Raw genomic sequence first — 16,875 nt, forward strand, 5'->3', positions numbered from 1 at the left:
AGGAGCACCACATGAATTCTCAGGAAAAAAATCATCTTTATTCATTTCCATGACAAAAGATAAAGAAACTCAAAAACTTACAGTATGTCCACAGATTCTCATTGTCACACACACACACACACACACACACACACACACACACACACACACACACACACAAAAAAAAAAACACACACACACACACACACACACACACACACACACACACACACACACACACACACACACACACACACACACACACACACACACACACACACACACACACACCAGGATTTTCAGAATGATCTCACAGCATTCAATAAAATCAACTGTATTGCTCGGGGACAGTGGTTTAGTTTTACTCTTTCGATTTCACAGACAAGCACGCGTACAAAAACCAGACTGAAATGAATCAGTAGTTTTTTTTAAAAATGGGCAGATTCTACATCTTCATTTTCTTAAAACCAAACAGAAATTTCCAGGACACAAACGGATGTTATTTCAGTCACGACACGGGTTGTAATACTGCTGAATAAGCGGTTCTCTCAGCCAGGGTTATCTGAATGCACATGTGTGGTTTTTCACAAACATTGAAACCGAACCACTCTGCAAATACTGATCGAGCTGCATTGAAACGTGATGCACACACACTCATTCATTTAGTCGGTACAGTGTAACGTCAGCTGGAAATCAATTAAAAGCCAGGGTGAAGTAGGTGAAACGGACTCTCCTCCTCACATAAAAACACTTTGAAATGGTCAGAACACAGATGGGATGGGCGCAGATATAATCCCCCAATTAATACCTATATATTAAGCAGTATATTAACCATTGATGGATATCTGTAACACTGTAATTTCCTTGGAAGCAGAACTTTCAATAAGTGTTTAGTTATTGTCAAATACATTACTAATCAATGAAGCATCTGTAACCACTGTATAAACAAATACTGAAGACAAAAAGGTCAAACTGATTGTTTTTATGTAAAGAAAAATGGACAGATGCTTCAGGTTTTTTTTACTGACATTATTAAACACTTCTGTCTGTTATATAATGGTGTTATTAAGTCTTTATAAACAGCTTATTACTGATTATCAGTCCCTTTTAAATTAACTGTGGTAGGAAATAATTCATCCATGATTTTAGTGTTTGAGGTCAGTTGTAGAGAACATTCTGCATTCATCAAAGAATACAGAGGAGATGTTGTCAAGTAACTAAGACCTTATCTCTTAATTAGGAAATCTGGATTAATTATTAGAATGACTAGTCTTTAATCTCCAGATAACAAGATAATTCAATTGTTTCAAAATTCAATGAGAACCACAGAATCATAATGTATCTCTTACGTCTAGACAATGAGAAAAACTCTTATTTTGAAAAGGTATCTAAGTTGATCTTGAAACAATGGACCGAATACAATAGCAGCAATCACACTTCGTTTCTGTGGAAAGATTTTCACCATTTCATCGTCTCAGAGTATCGGTCTGGTTGTTCAACTAGCAGGTGATATGTTAGAACAAACCTCCCAACACTTCCAGCACGATGAAGGACACAACGAAACAATAAGGCAAATAACAAACACATTGCTCACATCGTTAGACGCAACAAAGACGAGTTACCGCTGTTGTTTTCTGGTCAGTGACAGCTGTGGATTAAAGTCACACATGAAGCAGTCTGACAGTTAGCTGTAGCCTGCAAACACCCAGATGGGCTTTGTGTATTCTGCCTCTATGACGAGCGTGCAACGCGGCTAAAGTCGCTGCTTTCTGTTCAAGTGATAGAGCCTCCAGCTCTATGGTGGCTGAGAGAAGCCAAAACTGCACACTGAGAGAACGAGCTCATTGTTCACAGGTTTGACACAAACGCTGCATTCAGGAACGTAGAAAGTACGACGCTGCAGTGAGTGAGTCTTGGGTTTTTTTTTTTTTAAGAATAAAAGCAACATTTGAAGAAAATAATAAAATTACAAACTGAATTTAGTATAAAACTTTGATTTTCCACTTATTTTGTAAATGTAAAAATTTTCAATGCTGATTTTGAGGACTTTCAATACGGGCACAAAAAATACTTGTTTTACTCTTCCTGGTACCTAACTTTAAGAAATAACTTTTTATGACATAAAGCTAGCCACAAACTGGATTTAAACTAATTTAAATCAGGAAGTATCTGAACAAAGATGGATAGTTTTTTCTGTCAGTGGAAAGAATCACTGCGGTACAATCAGAGTACACATTACGGTGTTTACCATGTTTCTAATCGCAGAGTTTGCTGCTAAATCTGTGAATATGTTTACATTTTTGTCCCTTTCAGCCACCATTGAATTTCCCTCATAAAACCTGATACGAGGCAACTGACCCAAGCAGTCAATAATAGTAAAAACCCACAGGGCTGTTATCAACTCTTTCACTCAAACTCAATATCTAATGCCGAAAAATATGCTGACCCTTTAGATTTTTCATCAAAAAATATATACGCGTGTATATACATTATTATTTCAGTATCTGTAAACGTTAGGCTCTTAAAAAATGCATTTATCTTGATAAAAGTGGATCTTTTAAAAAAAACAAAATGCAAACCACCAAACCACCATTTTGATTGACAGATGTAAAATAAATAGAGATAAGTTAAAACGTATGTACAAAATGGTCAAAGCACTCAGTAGTGAAAAAACACAACAAACCAAGCAGAAAACGTGTGTTTGTGTCATTTTTCTACCGTTCTTGTTGAGAAGTCGCAGCTCGAACTGAAACTCAACAGGCTGCGGATCAACCCAGTCGTCATGGAAACGGAAAAAGGCAGCTGTCTACCGTCACGTACGGTTTTGGTTGTTTTTCGCGTTTTAACCGAAACTGGTTTTAGTGTCGCCGCTCCTCCTCGAGCTGTTGGACGGATTTCGTAGTTCAGTTTGTTTGTAGTGTTAATCCCTCTTTAGTTTGAAAAAGAAAAAGGAAGAAAAAAAAAGTCAGGACTCCATTTCCCAGGTATCCTCTCGTACCTTCAACATCTAGGAAAAGTCAGTGTTGTAGTTGTGGGTCCCAGGCTGGATTATTAGTGGTTGTTGGTGGAGAGAGGACAAGAGATAAGGCCTGGGCTGGTTGTTCGTGGGTGTAACATCAGGTCTACATCTGCTCCACCGGGGCTCCCTCTTCTTTGGGCGGAGGCTCTAAGTGAATGGGAGTGACAGCGGCTGGTTTCTTCACCCTGGTCATGAGACAAAGAGATGGACAAGATAAGAAAGGGACAGTAGTGACATGTGGAATGGGGATTGTTATCTTTTCTATACTTCAGGTAAATAAAAAAAGGTTCAGAGACAGAAACAAAGATGAAGAATTGTTGCTGCTTTACTACAAATTAATTAAACTGAAGTAAGATACAGAAGACAAAAAAAAGACACTAGGAAGCTTATTTAAGTAGATTAGGGGTCAGCAACCGTTACTATCAGATGAAAGTGCTGCTTTAACTGCCATTGGGTGTCTGTCTGCGTAGCTGGATGTGTACAATTCAAGCTTTACTTACGAGTATGGGGAGATTGGCACCGCCACCACCAGGACCTGATTCCTTTTTCTGAAGAGCCTCCACAGGCCTCTGTGGTTTCCCCGAACATCCAGGTCCCAAACATGGAGGCACTGAGCAGACGACAGAGGGACGAGAATGCTTTGAATGAGCCTGTTCCTGATGGCAGGCTAGGGTTCATTTCATTAGCTTCTTGTGATGGTGAGAAGTTTAAGATACAATATGAACAACAAAAAAGACAAAAATGGAAGTGACCTGACTTGGACCTCTTAAAAAGTCCACCAACCAGTGCTCCTGCTCTGACTTCCGTACCTTGGCGAGCTCTGTCCAGGTGGATGTGTCCGTCTCTGTCTCCATCTTAATGAACATGACGTAGGTCTTCCCCTCAGAGTCCGGCAGGAACGAGTCGTCACACGGGTTCTTAGTGTGGTCCAGCACCTCCGCTTCCCTGGGATCACACACACACACACACACACACAATAATCCATCTAAACTTTCTCATGTCTAAATCACCTGCAGGCTCAGTGTCTCGTCTGTGTCTCACTCACTTCAGCAGGTTCTGGATCTCCACTTCATAAGCATCCTTCTTTAAGCTGTGAAGAACAGAAGACTGTCACAGTGTTGCCAAATCCTTTTCCACAAACAGTCCAAGAGCTCATAGTATGGAAAACAGCATATTAGGGAACAGAAATCAAACAACCTGCTTGTACACACCTGTCAACATTCTTTAGCTGCACATTGGGAACAGTGTTGAACTTGTGCTTCTTGAAATATACCTCCTATGAGACAGAAAAGACAGGATGAATCAGACTGACTAAAAAAGCTATATACTGTCAGGTTGAGTTTCACCTTGAAAATGAAGAAAAACATCACAAAGTTATATGTTGTCTGCGACAGTGCTGATAGATCTCCTTTGTAAGCTTAAACCAAATTATAGTGGTTAGCTGTAGTCTAGGTGCTATACACCTTTATGGTTTTAATGCAAATCATGTTTTATCATTACAACTTGTACCGGAGCCTTTTAGACACGTTTGAAATTATTATAACTAGCATGTGAATTTGTGGGTTATGGCCAAAACGTGTTTTGTGAGGTTGCAGTGACCTTGAGCTTTCGATTCAGTCCATCCTTAAGTCCAAGTGGACGCTATCACATTTACTGTACGAGAATGGGACAGGCAACATTAAAACATTTTTAAAAAAAACATTTTTCTTTGAGCTCTTACATGGAAGTAGCCGTTCATGTTAAGGCCGATGATGCCGAAGTGGTAAGATCGCGACACGTCGGGGATGATGCACTCTCGGCCTTTCCGCTGCTCCGGCATTCGCATCCACATGTCCCAGTCCCATAGCTACGAGACATAAAACACAGTTCATTACATCTTCAGTCTCACACACATTTAAAAGTACCATGCAGGTGGTTTTTCACTGAACTCCTCGTGTATACTTTTTGCATTGTTGTGGCCTATTTACCAAATTATACCATCATTTCTAGACTGATTTCCTTCCTTATATTCCTTGTTGTGTTGTGTGTTGTTTTACTTCTAACAATAGAGCGTAGTGTAAGTGTTGGTCACATGTGATATACTTAAAGCTGCATTCATTTGGCCACTTGAAAGCAGCACAACATGCTGTATAAACATCACATCTTATAGCTCTAGTCAATACAGGAATACATAAATAACAATGATAACTAAATCCGAGTAATTTAGTCCGCCTTCCTGACGGGAAGGTTGGAAATCTATCTGGTTTGATTTGAAAACTCGTCAGCAAGGATGTAATATATACGCGACCTTTAACTAGTGTAGGAAAACACTCAGAATCACAGGTTTGAGTTCTGTAAATTCAGAAAGGAAAACTCCTGCACCTTCTCAGGTGTCGGCCACTTTGGCTCCAGTTCGTCCTTGTAGAGGGTCTTCTTCAGCACCCAGCCCAGGCCGGGCATACTCTCCACTCTGTACAGCAGGGCCGGGTCCTCCGCTGTGTGCTCGTAGCCCTGTACAACAACAACAACGACAGCTGTCAGTGACACACGCAGCGTTTCTGTGGGCATCAAGTCTTCCCGTGGGTCATCAGTGGGTAGGAAATGAATGAAACCCCACTGAGGCAGGAGGAATATTAAACTGGGAGAGAAACCAGAGAATGGGAGATGTGTTCTATGTTTAGCAGCAGATCCTGTGGTGCTCCCCCCACCCCACTGTGTACAATGTTACATTACACCCTCGGGTTAGAAAACAGATAGATCACCTCATCACATGTTCTTTTGTTAAGGTCACTCCAAACAATCCTGAAATGTATAAAAAAGGATCCCAGACATTTAGACGACAGTTACGCAACTGTAAACAGCCACAGACACCCCCCCTGTATCTCAACAGGATGACAATATCCTGTAAGTCGTCAGGCTTGTTGCTGTCTGAACTACGTGTAAAAGAGAAGGTCAAAAGAGTGGACAGAGAAGTCACATTAAAGAGATAGACAGGGGGGAGAGTGGAGGCTTTGGGAGGAGGTGGGTGAAGCAGTTGGCGCTCACCTGGTCGTTCCAGGCGGAGATACAGTAAAGGCTCTCGTCCTCATTCAACAGGTGGACGGTCTGACTCAGAAAACTGCAGACAAAGCAACATCAGTACAGACAAAAGCAGCTACATCTGTATTAATAACGACAATACCGCGATACAAAATTGGGCAGTAAAGTGATCACAGCGTACTTCTTAATACTTTATAAAGACCTTTGTGAGACATTTAATACTTTCTATGAGGATTGTGCACCAATTTATCACTGATATATCTATACAAAAGGTACCAAGAATGCTGCTGTCTTAAACAAATAACTGTATTAAAGACTATTTAAGTTAAATATCTTCCTACAGGAATATTTAACTAAAATAATTTAACATATACATTGTCAATTGATTCTAGTTGACATTGATGAGAGCTGTTTCTTCTCGCTTACTCTGTGCCGCTTGTTCCAGTGTTGGAAATCTCAGTGCACTCTGCTGGATAAATGTTGCAGTGACACCAATATTGATGTTTCTAGGCCAATATTGGCCAACCAACACACTGGGCTCTACAAGATATTAACACGTTTTTACCCATTCAAGAAAGTTCAGAAAGAAAGTCAAGTTTCTCCTTCCACTGGGAAGTTTCCTAAAATCAATCAATAAATGTAAGATAAACTCATATTCTATTTGTAAAATTGAATTCAGGACTTCATAAGGACCACCAGGCAACTTGGAAGAGCTGTGTTTATAGGAGTAAACAAACAATAACAACTTGTTTATGTCAGCAGGAGGCTTTGGTTTTAAGAGCTCTCTAAGTGAGAGCTAACTGACATTAAAACGGAGCGAGATAAAGTCTGCGAGTGCTTCTGCATTATTTGAAGTCTGCGCTTCAAAAACAGGCCGGTCCGCGCAGCAGGGGAGCTGGAGCTTTTATAGCAGCAAAACACACAGTTCAAAGGAGAGTCTGTCCAACAAAGGGAGGCTGGAGTTCCTCACAGAGCTGATAGCAGCTGTATCACTGAGGATCTACTGCCACCTAGTGGGGGTTCTGACAGCTGGGAGGGTTTATGGGCCTGATGCTGTGAAGTCTAGAATAATGGGCTCAATATAAACACAAACTTCTCTTTAGGATCATGAAAAATAATCCATATTAATGACAATAGAAATGCTTCATCTAATGTCTTTGATGACATTATTAACATAACACCAGATACCGTTTCTCTCTCTTTGTGTGTCTCTCTGCAAGTCTGTGGGGAATACTGCTTTGGATGTTGATTACCATAGCAACGGTGGAACCTTATCAGCCTCTTAAGTAGCTGTTGTGTATTCTGGATGACGTACCTGAAGAAGTCGATGGAGATGTCCAGGTCTTCTTCTAGGACGATGGCAAAGCTGGCCTCCTGATGAAAACCAAAAATAACAGTGTCCATTCAGTGCAACTCACAAGCCCAGCTATAACTGACAGTTATAATAAAATAATATTGTAAATAAAGTAAAAAAGTAGTTGGTCTTAAGAGGAAAAAGCCACCCTTCTTTTACAGCCTGTGTAAAACCACACATCTTACTGCCACTCTTTAATGACATGAAAGAATAACTTTTTGTAGTTTGTCTTGACAAAAAGGAAACCAAAGTACTCACTGGGTGAAGGTTGAAGGTCGCAGTCAGACTCGCCTTGTAGTGCTGCGACAGAGAGCAGAGACAGACCATTGATTCTCAAACACAGACTAACAAAGGTGGAACTGCTGGAGGCCTCAAGTTACTTTACTGGCTTGAAAAAAAAAACATTTACAGTTCGGTGGAAACTGTAAAAATGGCTTTAGCTTTTACAAATCAGTGAGAATGAATAATAACTCTGTGTGTTAACCCTTAAATGAGGAGCTAAGTGCCTTTTACCTGGGACACTCTGGCGTTCTTGATGCTGATGGGTGTGTGCTGAACTCCCTTCAGTCCAAACAGCTCTACGACATCCATAGGCTCCTGGGTCGAGAACACACACACAAAAATGTATGAGGGGTTTATTAAGCCACCAGGGGAATATAATGTAAAGCAAACATCAAAATGAATTTTGTATATGCAACCTTTAATACTGATGCCTTTATATGACCTACATAAACTAAGAATGAGAAGACTATTTCTATATAGCTATTCTTAATGCCCATCACCAGGTCGGATTCAGTCGCATTTCCCCTTGAAATCAATGAAAAAAGGCAATAGAAACGCTACCACTTTTGTCCACAGGGGCCACCAGAATCAACACAAAATGAAAGTTCCTTGTGGCTAAGTATTAAAAATAACATATATTTATATCTAAAGTACAGAGTATTTACCACCATAGTGCTATAGTGTTAGTGTAAGAGGAGCTCTGACCAACCAGATAGGATGTAAGGAAAGAGAACGAGGACAATAAACCTGGTACCTCATAATATCCATCAATGAAGACTGTGATCATCTGCGGGTTGACGCCGTGAGCTGAAAGGAGTGACCGCAGCATCCTGAAAACAGACGACAAGTGGTCATAAATTTACTTTAGGCACAAGAAACAAATGAGCGCAATTTCCTGTTTGGTTCTGTATCGCTGGATGACTGATTTGTTCCTATTTAACAAAAAGGTGGACAGCTAGACTGTAATTTCCCTTCATATAATTACCAAATGTATTTCTAAGGGAGGGGCTGCCATCTTTCTTCATCCCACATTCGCAATAGCAGCTCATTACGGCAGTCACCCCGTTTATAAACCGAGGTTATTTTCCATACAATCAATTTAAAATGACAAGTAAAGCAGTGAGTCATTTACTTCTCGGAATATTTACCGTCTGTACGCCTCATTTATCTTCATTAGTTTGAAGGTAAAACTCAGATGCTGTAATGCAGTTTATCTATGAAATAGCAACCAATATTTTTAAAGATGACAATAAAATAAAAAAATACAACCTCAGGCCTCCATTATACTTTATACACTGAACATTAGTTTTTCAGATCTTACCTGTAGAGATAGTTGGGTCTGTTCCCTGCTATGACGGCCACAGGGACACTGAAGACGTTATTGACGGGCAGCTGGACAAACAAAATATCACTGTCAGTTTCACAATGTGATGTCCTCAAGTTTAATTTTGATGCTAAAATGTAGATTTCAATTTATTTTCTACACATGCTTCAAATGCGTCTGTGTCGCCTCGTCACCTCATCTTACTCAGGGAAAAAAATGAACACTAATAAACATCAGTCATATGAATACTGCAACAGGTTTTGCTTGGCGTCATCATCAGAACACTGAATGAAAGGAAAATGTCTATTAACTATTCCTTTAAACTTCCAACTACATTTACTGTGCGGCTATAAAATATCATACCAAAAAGAAACCAAGATGCTTGAGTCATGTTTAGATCCCTATTTACTTTTCAGGCTCTTCAGTCCTTCTCTATTACGTGCAGATCAATAAAACAAAGTCTGATCTAAAAGAATGCTGCTGTGTCTTACGGGGTCCGGGTTGAACTCGATGGGCGCCGGGTCTTTGCAGCTGCAGATGCTGCCGTATCCTTCCACTTTGCCGCAGAAGATCTTCCTCCTCCTGTTCAGCTCGGTGTCTGCCCAGTGGCACTCTGCCTCTGCAGGACGGACGACCGCGTTCAGTTTGTTAGCCGTTTATAAAGAAATCTCCACCAAGTGCTAGCAGCTGGGAAGGTGTGTGCTTTCTTATAAGTGATTTGGGTGATTACACATATTGTACACTTGTCCAAGCCTAACAGAAATGTACTTTACCTTCAGAGGCGGTGAGCTGCACCTCAGTCTTCAGCAGGACCGGGTCTCCCCAGGTGGACAGAGCTGGAGACTTTGAGTGCTTCTCTCCATACACCTGACCTGAACCCCCGAACACACAAAAACATACAGCCAGCAGGTGATCAGGTGATCTCATAAATCAAGCTTGATTAAATGATTAAACTTAGAATACATTTGAACTAATTCCTAGCCCACGTTCCTTCCCTGAGCTCTTATTCTTTTTTTTTTTATTGTCAACTACGCATGAAGTATGTAAACAGAGAGCAGTGTAAAGTGGAGGAGGCTTGTTGTTAACGTCAGAATTCCCAACAAAGGCTGCAGCCAATAATACACAACCACTGAGTTAGACAGGCAGGGGAAAACCTGGATAAATGTCTAACAATGGAAAAAGACATCTAGATACAGAAGATATCTATCCTTAACTAACTATTGATATATCTATATTTATTTTTCAATTGCCCGATCATAAAACTGCATGAGTCATTCTATTTGCCTGCTTTAATGCTGAAAACTGATAAATAATTAAATGCAATTTTGTAATAAAAAGCACAACTGCAGGAAGACAAAGCTAAAAAAATGCTGCTCCTCTTGCTCCACTGTTTATGAAAACTTTATTTAAAAAAATGTGAAGGCATTGAAGACATCATTTAGATAAAATTGAAAACGAGGTAAACTTAAATTGAACTTTGATTTACTCTTGTATCGACAAAAAGATCTGAAAGCTACAGCCTGATTTTAAATAAGCTGTGGGTCAAGAAAGCTGTTTAGGGACAGTTTCTAGACAAACATATCACTGTTGAGTTATTTAAATGTTACTGTTCAATGCACTGGGGACCACAAACAAACTTCTGTTCACCTCCATTGTAGAAGCAGGAGTTGCAGAGCCCAAAACATCAGGGAATAAAATGACAAGACACCACTTGAGTGAGTGACTGTTATGGCTGAACATAAAGCCATTCGACAGAATTACGTCTACTTAAAAGTGAAACTTTGCCGCTCTACCTCCTTTCTTCACCACCAGGGTCCACATGTCCCTCCAGCTGAGGTTGAGAGACACCTGGCTGCCCAGACTCTTCAGCAGGTTCTTAGCAGCATCCTTCAGGTGGAACGTACCTTCGTCCTGCGGGACCAAAAAAAAACATGTTTCTCCACATTCAGATTTTTCTTTAAATGTGTCACCTGTCTGTATGACGCATGAATGCATCGTGAATAACTCATATCGGACGAGTGGCTGACCTTTATGGTGAAGATGAGGACTCGACCCCGGGTCACCATGTTGAGGAAGAGGATCATGGCTTCATCTTCATGGGGAGAGTAGGTGTCAAATATCCTCTTGGCCATCACATGACCCTGAGACACACACACACACACACACACCACAGTCAGAAATATTACCAGCACAGCCAAACAATTAGAATTACAAATAAAACCTATAAAAATGGGAATGAACTTAAGTTGTTAACGTTGAACATAAGGAATATAAAGTGAATCCTTACAGTTGCCTGGTTCAGAACTATCACGTGGATGCCTCGTCCCTGCTCCCGTATGTCATCCTCCAACACCTGCAGGATGATAAAGATCTGTATTTTACCTGTACGCTGGAGAATATTGTACGGTTTCTAGGAGAGTCAGACCGATTATAAACAAACATCTGTCCGTCTGCGTCGCTCTGTGTTTCTCTGCAAAATGCTTAAACGCTGGACGTTAATATACCCGAGTGTCCCACTCACGTAAAGTCTTATGTGGGAGACACTGAGACGTTAATATTTTATTCTGTTACATGCTAAACTGAATATATAAATATAATAAATAAATAAATAAAAGGAGAATAACAATCAAATATGAAGAGCTAACTTTTAATCTGTTGCCATTTTATCTAAACTATTTATGAATTTACAGAAAGTTAGCTGTATCATGATATATATATATATGGTCGGGATTATTTATGGGACAATCAGATGAACTCACAGTGGTGCCGTCCACCGCCACGTAGACCTTGGACCGGCTGGAGTACACCTCGATGTCCAGAACCTTGCGTCCATTAGGCGGCCTGCGTGGCGTCTCCATGTTGGGTACTGCGTCCTCTAAAAAAAGAAAGGAGCGTGAGACCAAGATTAGTTCCTCCTAAAGATCAGATGTATAGTTTTGCTCTGGAAACCTTGCCTACCCAAAGTAATAGTACATTTCCCAACACTCAGTCTAATTATAATGCCACAATCTGTATTACTGGAGTTTCGAGGAGGTTACACTTTGACTGGTTCGTCTGAAAGTGAAAGAAATAATGTAACGCTGGACGTGTTTCTCACCGTATTCTTGAGCTGCTGCGTCTTCATTCGCTACTCTCCTGGTGTCCAAGATGAGTTTAATGTTGACTATGACCGTAATCAGCAGAAAGAGGACAGCGCCAGCCTGTGGTGGGAGAGAAGATCAGAGAGACACAAACACATTCACCTGTTTCCAATGACAATGTCTTCAACCTTCATTCATTCATTCATTCATTCATTCATTTAAGGATTGTTTATTTGTACAGGGACACGTGTGTAGTGATCCCTCCTCAGGGCTGAAGCTTTAAAATGAAAAAAGGCCCCCCAAAAAAAACTCCCAAATACATCCAGAGGTGAGACAGGAAACGCTCCCAGGTGGAGGAGATAGAGGAAGGTGTCTCACCTGACACAACCTGCGGATCGTCCTCTTGTTGGTCAGCTTGTACTTCCAGGTGAGGTAGAGGCTCCTCTGCTGGCGGGGGATGAAGGGCTTGGCTCGGGGATTGGGGGTCCAGGTCTCCATCCTCCACCTGCCCTCCTCCACCTGCGGTCATGCACTGCTCCACACAACAGCCACCGACCCACGCGCTGGCTGTCACATAGTCACCTGGTCACCTGGTTACCTGGAAACAGCGACAGCAGCTACCGACGGCTAACCGGCGGACACCAGCTCGGTAACCGGGAGCTTCTGGCCCACAGTGCCGCCACTGGGCGCCTTTCTGTGGAGGCGGTAACTCAGTTGCTCGCAGAGGAACTCGCGTTGTCGCTTTTATGTCGCAGACAGCAGCGATATCCTGTTAAAGTGGCTTCTAGCTGCGTGCTACATGCTACATGCTACATGCACCGTGTCTCTGTCGCAGGGCAACCGGCGTCATCCAGATTCTTCTTCTTCGTTTTAAAAAAAAAAAAAAAAAAAATTTCTTTACTGACCCCAACTGGACAAAAAATAAACTGCATTATTGATTATTGATTATTGTCTGGTAGCTGCAGACTGTAAACATCTGCTGTTTGACAGATACACCATTGCATCGATCTTTGAAGAGCTGAGGGATTCATTGTTAAATTATTAACCTTTATTTAAACAGGCAGGCTCATTAAGAGTGGATGAAAAATGTAAAATGTAATGGAAATTCATTTAATCACGTGGTTGTGTGGCCATAATATTTCTGAAGATTTCAAAATAAAACAACTCATTGATTTCTGATGTCACCTTTCAATATTTCTGTTCAGTGCTTTACTAGGTGTCACATTAGATGATTTTGAGGTAAAATATCTTTCCAAGCAACCACTGATACAAGTGACCCCCTGATTACAGTAGCCTACATATAAAATAATAAACAAATGGACAAATTATAAATCAAACAGGCCATGGACATCAACACAAGGGACGGTATCAGTTCAAAGAAAACACACTCATTAACACGGCTCTGTGTTACTCAGAAGTGTATTTATTTATCTTTTTTATAATTGCATTTATTTTATTTTTATTCTCTTTCCTTTATTATTTGCATACATTTCCCTGCTGCTGTCTCAATTTGAATTTCCCCTACTGGGAATAACGGTTCTTTGTATCTTCTCTTATCTATATTCTAAGGAATTTATATTGATTATATCGTCCAGTTTTACAAAACTTCTGCAGATTGTTCCATTTGTATGAAGCGTGATATTTGAGTTTTCTAATGTCAGTGTTAAAGGATTTTCAAGGACCAAAAAGTCTTGGCCCGTGTGAAATTGATATAGTTATAAGAACATATATAGTTATATAATAAAAGATGCATGAATAATAAATAGAATGCAGCGCCTCGACAGACACGTGGCCGTAGGTTTCTATTACAGGGAACAGAAAGTCCACTGGGTCCACATACAATGCTCAACATGACATAATTTACAACGCCATAGAAGTTGAACATTACTGGTTTTATTGTGCCGCACCCAAAGCAGCTACATATAGAACAGAAACCACAGACTCATATTTAGATAACTACAGGTAACAGCTGGAGGATGAGGTGTGTATCTGCTTCTGCATATCATATTTTTATCTGTAATCAATAACCTTTAAATGTAAAAGATCACTGAGTTGATTTTTATCCTCAATTCTTTCTACTTTCCTTCTTTGCTTTTATAACAGTATCGCCCTTCTTCCTTCCTCCCTCCTCCCTCCTCTGTCCCTTTCAGCCTTCTTTCTTCTTTCCCTCCTTGCTCATTATCCATTTTCTTCCCAATTCAGTCTTTTATTTCTTATTTTTTCACCTCATTATGACTTACTCTTCCATCTGTTCTTCCTCCCCTCCTGTCTCCGCTTCGGTTTTCTTGCTCAATTTCTTTGCACTTAAGTTCCTCCTCTCCTGCTCCCTTATTTCCTCCTCTGCCTCTGTATTTCCCACCTTATTTACCTCCATTAACTGCTAGTGCTTTGGTTGTTTTAACTGCAGACTGTTTTTAATGCAGGATGAGGCTGTTTTTCAGAGAGAGTTCAGGTCTTCAAAGTTTAGATCATAAATAATAATCTAAACTTTAAAAATATCATTTACTTTTCTTCACAGAAATGAATGAAATGCTGAGATATAGGACAGACAGACCTATGCTACATTACTGTGGCACTATCGATAATGTGTCTTTTGCAACTTCTCAACAAATATTTGAAATAATATGAAACCCTTTCAAAAAGTCACAGACTGTCAATGAATGTTAGAGTATTGGGTTACCTGAGATTAGACTTTATCTTTGTTGCTCCTATGAACTGCCACCAACAGGGAACCGGCACCGTTGAAGCATTTTGAGCTAAATTAAATAGCCTCAGAACCTAAAATGTTGATTTCCTAAAATGTTGTGCAACGCCCTCTGCTAATGACATATTCTTGATTACGTTCCTTCCTTCCTTCCTTCCTTCCTTTCTTCCTTCTTTCCTCAATGAGATGAACAGTGATTATCTTAACATAACATGCCACAGAAAGAAGTGTACTGCGTTTTTGATGGAATATTTCTCATTTTTTAATCTCCATCAGTGCGGATCAGAGTCAGTCGACACTGGAGGCCCGACTGGAGGCCCTGCAGTGTCACTTCACCTGGGATCTGGATCCCAGCAGGTCCAAACTTTTCCGTCTCAGAGACAAACTGGAGGACATCGGCACCGAGGAGGGATACAGCTGGCTGGGTCACATTTACAACCTGCAGGGGTACACCCACTACCAGCTGAGGCTCACTGAGGATGCCCAACGCTTCTTCGGCAGGGCTGCAGAGGCCTTCCGCCAGGTGAAAAACACCGTCTCAGACGAGGGTCCCTGGTTAGTGGTGAACTACGGGAACCTAGCTTGGCTGCACTACCACGAGGGAGAACAAGCAGAGAGTCAGGCGTACCTGTCAAAGATCGACACACTGATGAATGAATATCCATCTCCATCCCAGGACGAGCTCCATCCAGAGATCTACGCTGAAAAAGCCTGGACCCTGATGAAGTTCAGCGCGGACAAAAAGCTGCTGGCTGCAGATTACTTCCAGAGAGCCATCAGGATGCAGCCGGACATGGTGGAGTGGCACACCAGCCATGTCTTAGCGTTAGTGAGTGCTTATGACCACCACAACAAAGAGCTGGAGGCTGACATCTTGGGGAAAATGAAAGTCGCCAGGGAACATGATCCAGAGAACTTGTACCTTGCTGCTCTTCACATTGAGGCCTGCGCTAAGAAAGGGAAAAAAGTACAAGCTGAAGCACGTGAGTTGGCCAGAAGAGTTTTAAGAAAGCCCGTCAGCAGCTATAGTGGCATCAAACCATTACTGAGGCTGTACAGAATCCATGTATCTATGGATGAGGCTATTGATCTGGCAGAGGAGATTCTGGAAAGACATCCAGATGAGCGTTATCTGAAAAGGTGCACTGCAATCTGCTACAAGAGGAGGATCCTTCTACACAAGGACAATCCCCTGGAGCACAGCTTGATCAACAGAGCAATCAGTCTCTGTCGGGAAGTGATCTCTCTTTACCCTCAGTCTTCACTTAAAAGAAAAATATCTCTTGCAAACATATACGGACACTCGAATCACCAAGATGAAGCTGACCAGATATACGAAGAACTGCTAGGAAGTGATCTGGATCCTGAAGGGTCACAGATGCTTTTCAACTACTATGCAAAGTATGTACATTTCATTCGAAAGGAGAGCTACAGGTCCATAGAATATCACATGAGGGCAGCAAAGATACCGTTTCAATCTTACTTTCGTGAGAACAGCATCAGAATACTGGAGAAGATTAGAGAAAGGAACAGAAACCGAATGTGTGGAGAAATAGAGGAGTTCCTGGATAACCTGCAAAACTAAGAGCCTGTAATACAGAGAGAGCGTCTCCCTGTACTGTGTTTGGAACAACATCAGGTCTAAATCAAGAATAATTATTGTAGTTAAATAATAATTAAATTAAACTCTCTCCCCAAACAAATCCGAGACTGTACTGATCCATCCAACTTCAGATCACTGATCAAAACTCACCTTATCAGAACTGCTTTTAATGATTTTCATAATAAATTATTGTTGAGTGTTGTAGTGTGTTGTTTTTATTATCTTTTTCTTTTCCCTTTAACTCGTGTTTGAGTTTTTGGAAAAGCGCTCTATACATTAAATGGATTATTATTATGATTATTAAATATATAAGTTGTTGTCCTGAAAATGTGTCTGTACATCCTCTTACATTTTAGACAGTTCTGGAAAGTCACACCTGTTTACTCAACTGGATTTTGTCTTTTGCTGTGTGTGACGGTGGTTCCCGACCTTTTTCCTGAAGGGACTGATGACCATATGTCACATATTCTATTGATGTTTCATATTATATTAAAAACTGATGAACTCAAACA

General features: G+C 40.9%; 2 protein-coding genes across 2 annotated transcripts; one reads left to right on the top strand and one right to left on the bottom strand.

The window, feature by feature from the left end:
• Positions 1-16: 16 nt before the first annotated feature.
• On the bottom strand, positions 17-12,906 carry pomgnt1 (protein O-linked mannose N-acetylglucosaminyltransferase 1 (beta 1,2-)). The gene is made up of 21 exons (XM_051375756.1): positions 12,435-12,906; positions 12,074-12,176; positions 11,736-11,851; positions 11,264-11,329; positions 11,004-11,117; positions 10,770-10,887; positions 9,750-9,848; positions 9,468-9,595; positions 8,974-9,044; positions 8,407-8,482; positions 7,884-7,967; positions 7,629-7,670; positions 7,332-7,390; positions 6,023-6,095; positions 5,360-5,488; positions 4,719-4,844; positions 4,210-4,274; positions 4,044-4,088; positions 3,808-3,943; positions 3,499-3,608; positions 17-3,183 (listed from the first exon to the last, which is right to left on the bottom strand). The coding sequence occupies exons 1-21, from the start codon at positions 12,552-12,554 to the stop codon at positions 3,102-3,104; spliced, it is 1,962 nt and encodes a 653-aa protein (XP_051231716.1). The 5' UTR covers positions 12,555-12,906; the 3' UTR covers positions 17-3,101.
• A 1,112-nt stretch (positions 12,907-14,018) lies between these two features.
• On the top strand, positions 14,019-16,564 carry LOC127349819 (interferon-induced protein with tetratricopeptide repeats 5-like). The gene is made up of 2 exons (XM_051375770.1): positions 14,019-14,037; positions 15,037-16,564. The coding sequence occupies exons 1-2, from the start codon at positions 14,033-14,035 to the stop codon at positions 16,343-16,345; spliced, it is 1,314 nt and encodes a 437-aa protein (XP_051231730.1). The 5' UTR covers positions 14,019-14,032; the 3' UTR covers positions 16,346-16,564.
• Positions 16,565-16,875: the final 311 nt, after the last annotated feature.

The sequence above is a fragment of the Dicentrarchus labrax genome, unplaced genomic scaffold (genome assembly GCF_905237075.1).
Source record: "Dicentrarchus labrax unplaced genomic scaffold, dlabrax2021, whole genome shotgun sequence".
Lineage (NCBI taxonomy): Eukaryota > Metazoa > Chordata > Actinopteri > Moronidae > Dicentrarchus > Dicentrarchus labrax.

What these genes read in the sequence shown, in the direction of transcription:
- pomgnt1 (XM_051375756.1), bottom strand. Translation starts at nt 12,554, where the DNA reads ATGGAGACCTGGACCCCCAATCCCCGAGCCAAGCCCTTCATCCCCCGC. An exon ending in TAGTTCTGAACCAGGCAACT is followed by an intron (nt 11,118 to 11,263) that starts GTAAGGATTCAC and finishes TGTGTGTCTCAG; the next exon opens with GGTCATGTGATGGCCAAGAG. An exon ending in GTGCCAATCTCCCCATACTC is followed by an intron (nt 3,184 to 3,498) that starts GTAAGTAAAGCT and finishes TCTCATGACCAG; the next exon opens with GGTGAAGAAACCAGCCGCTG.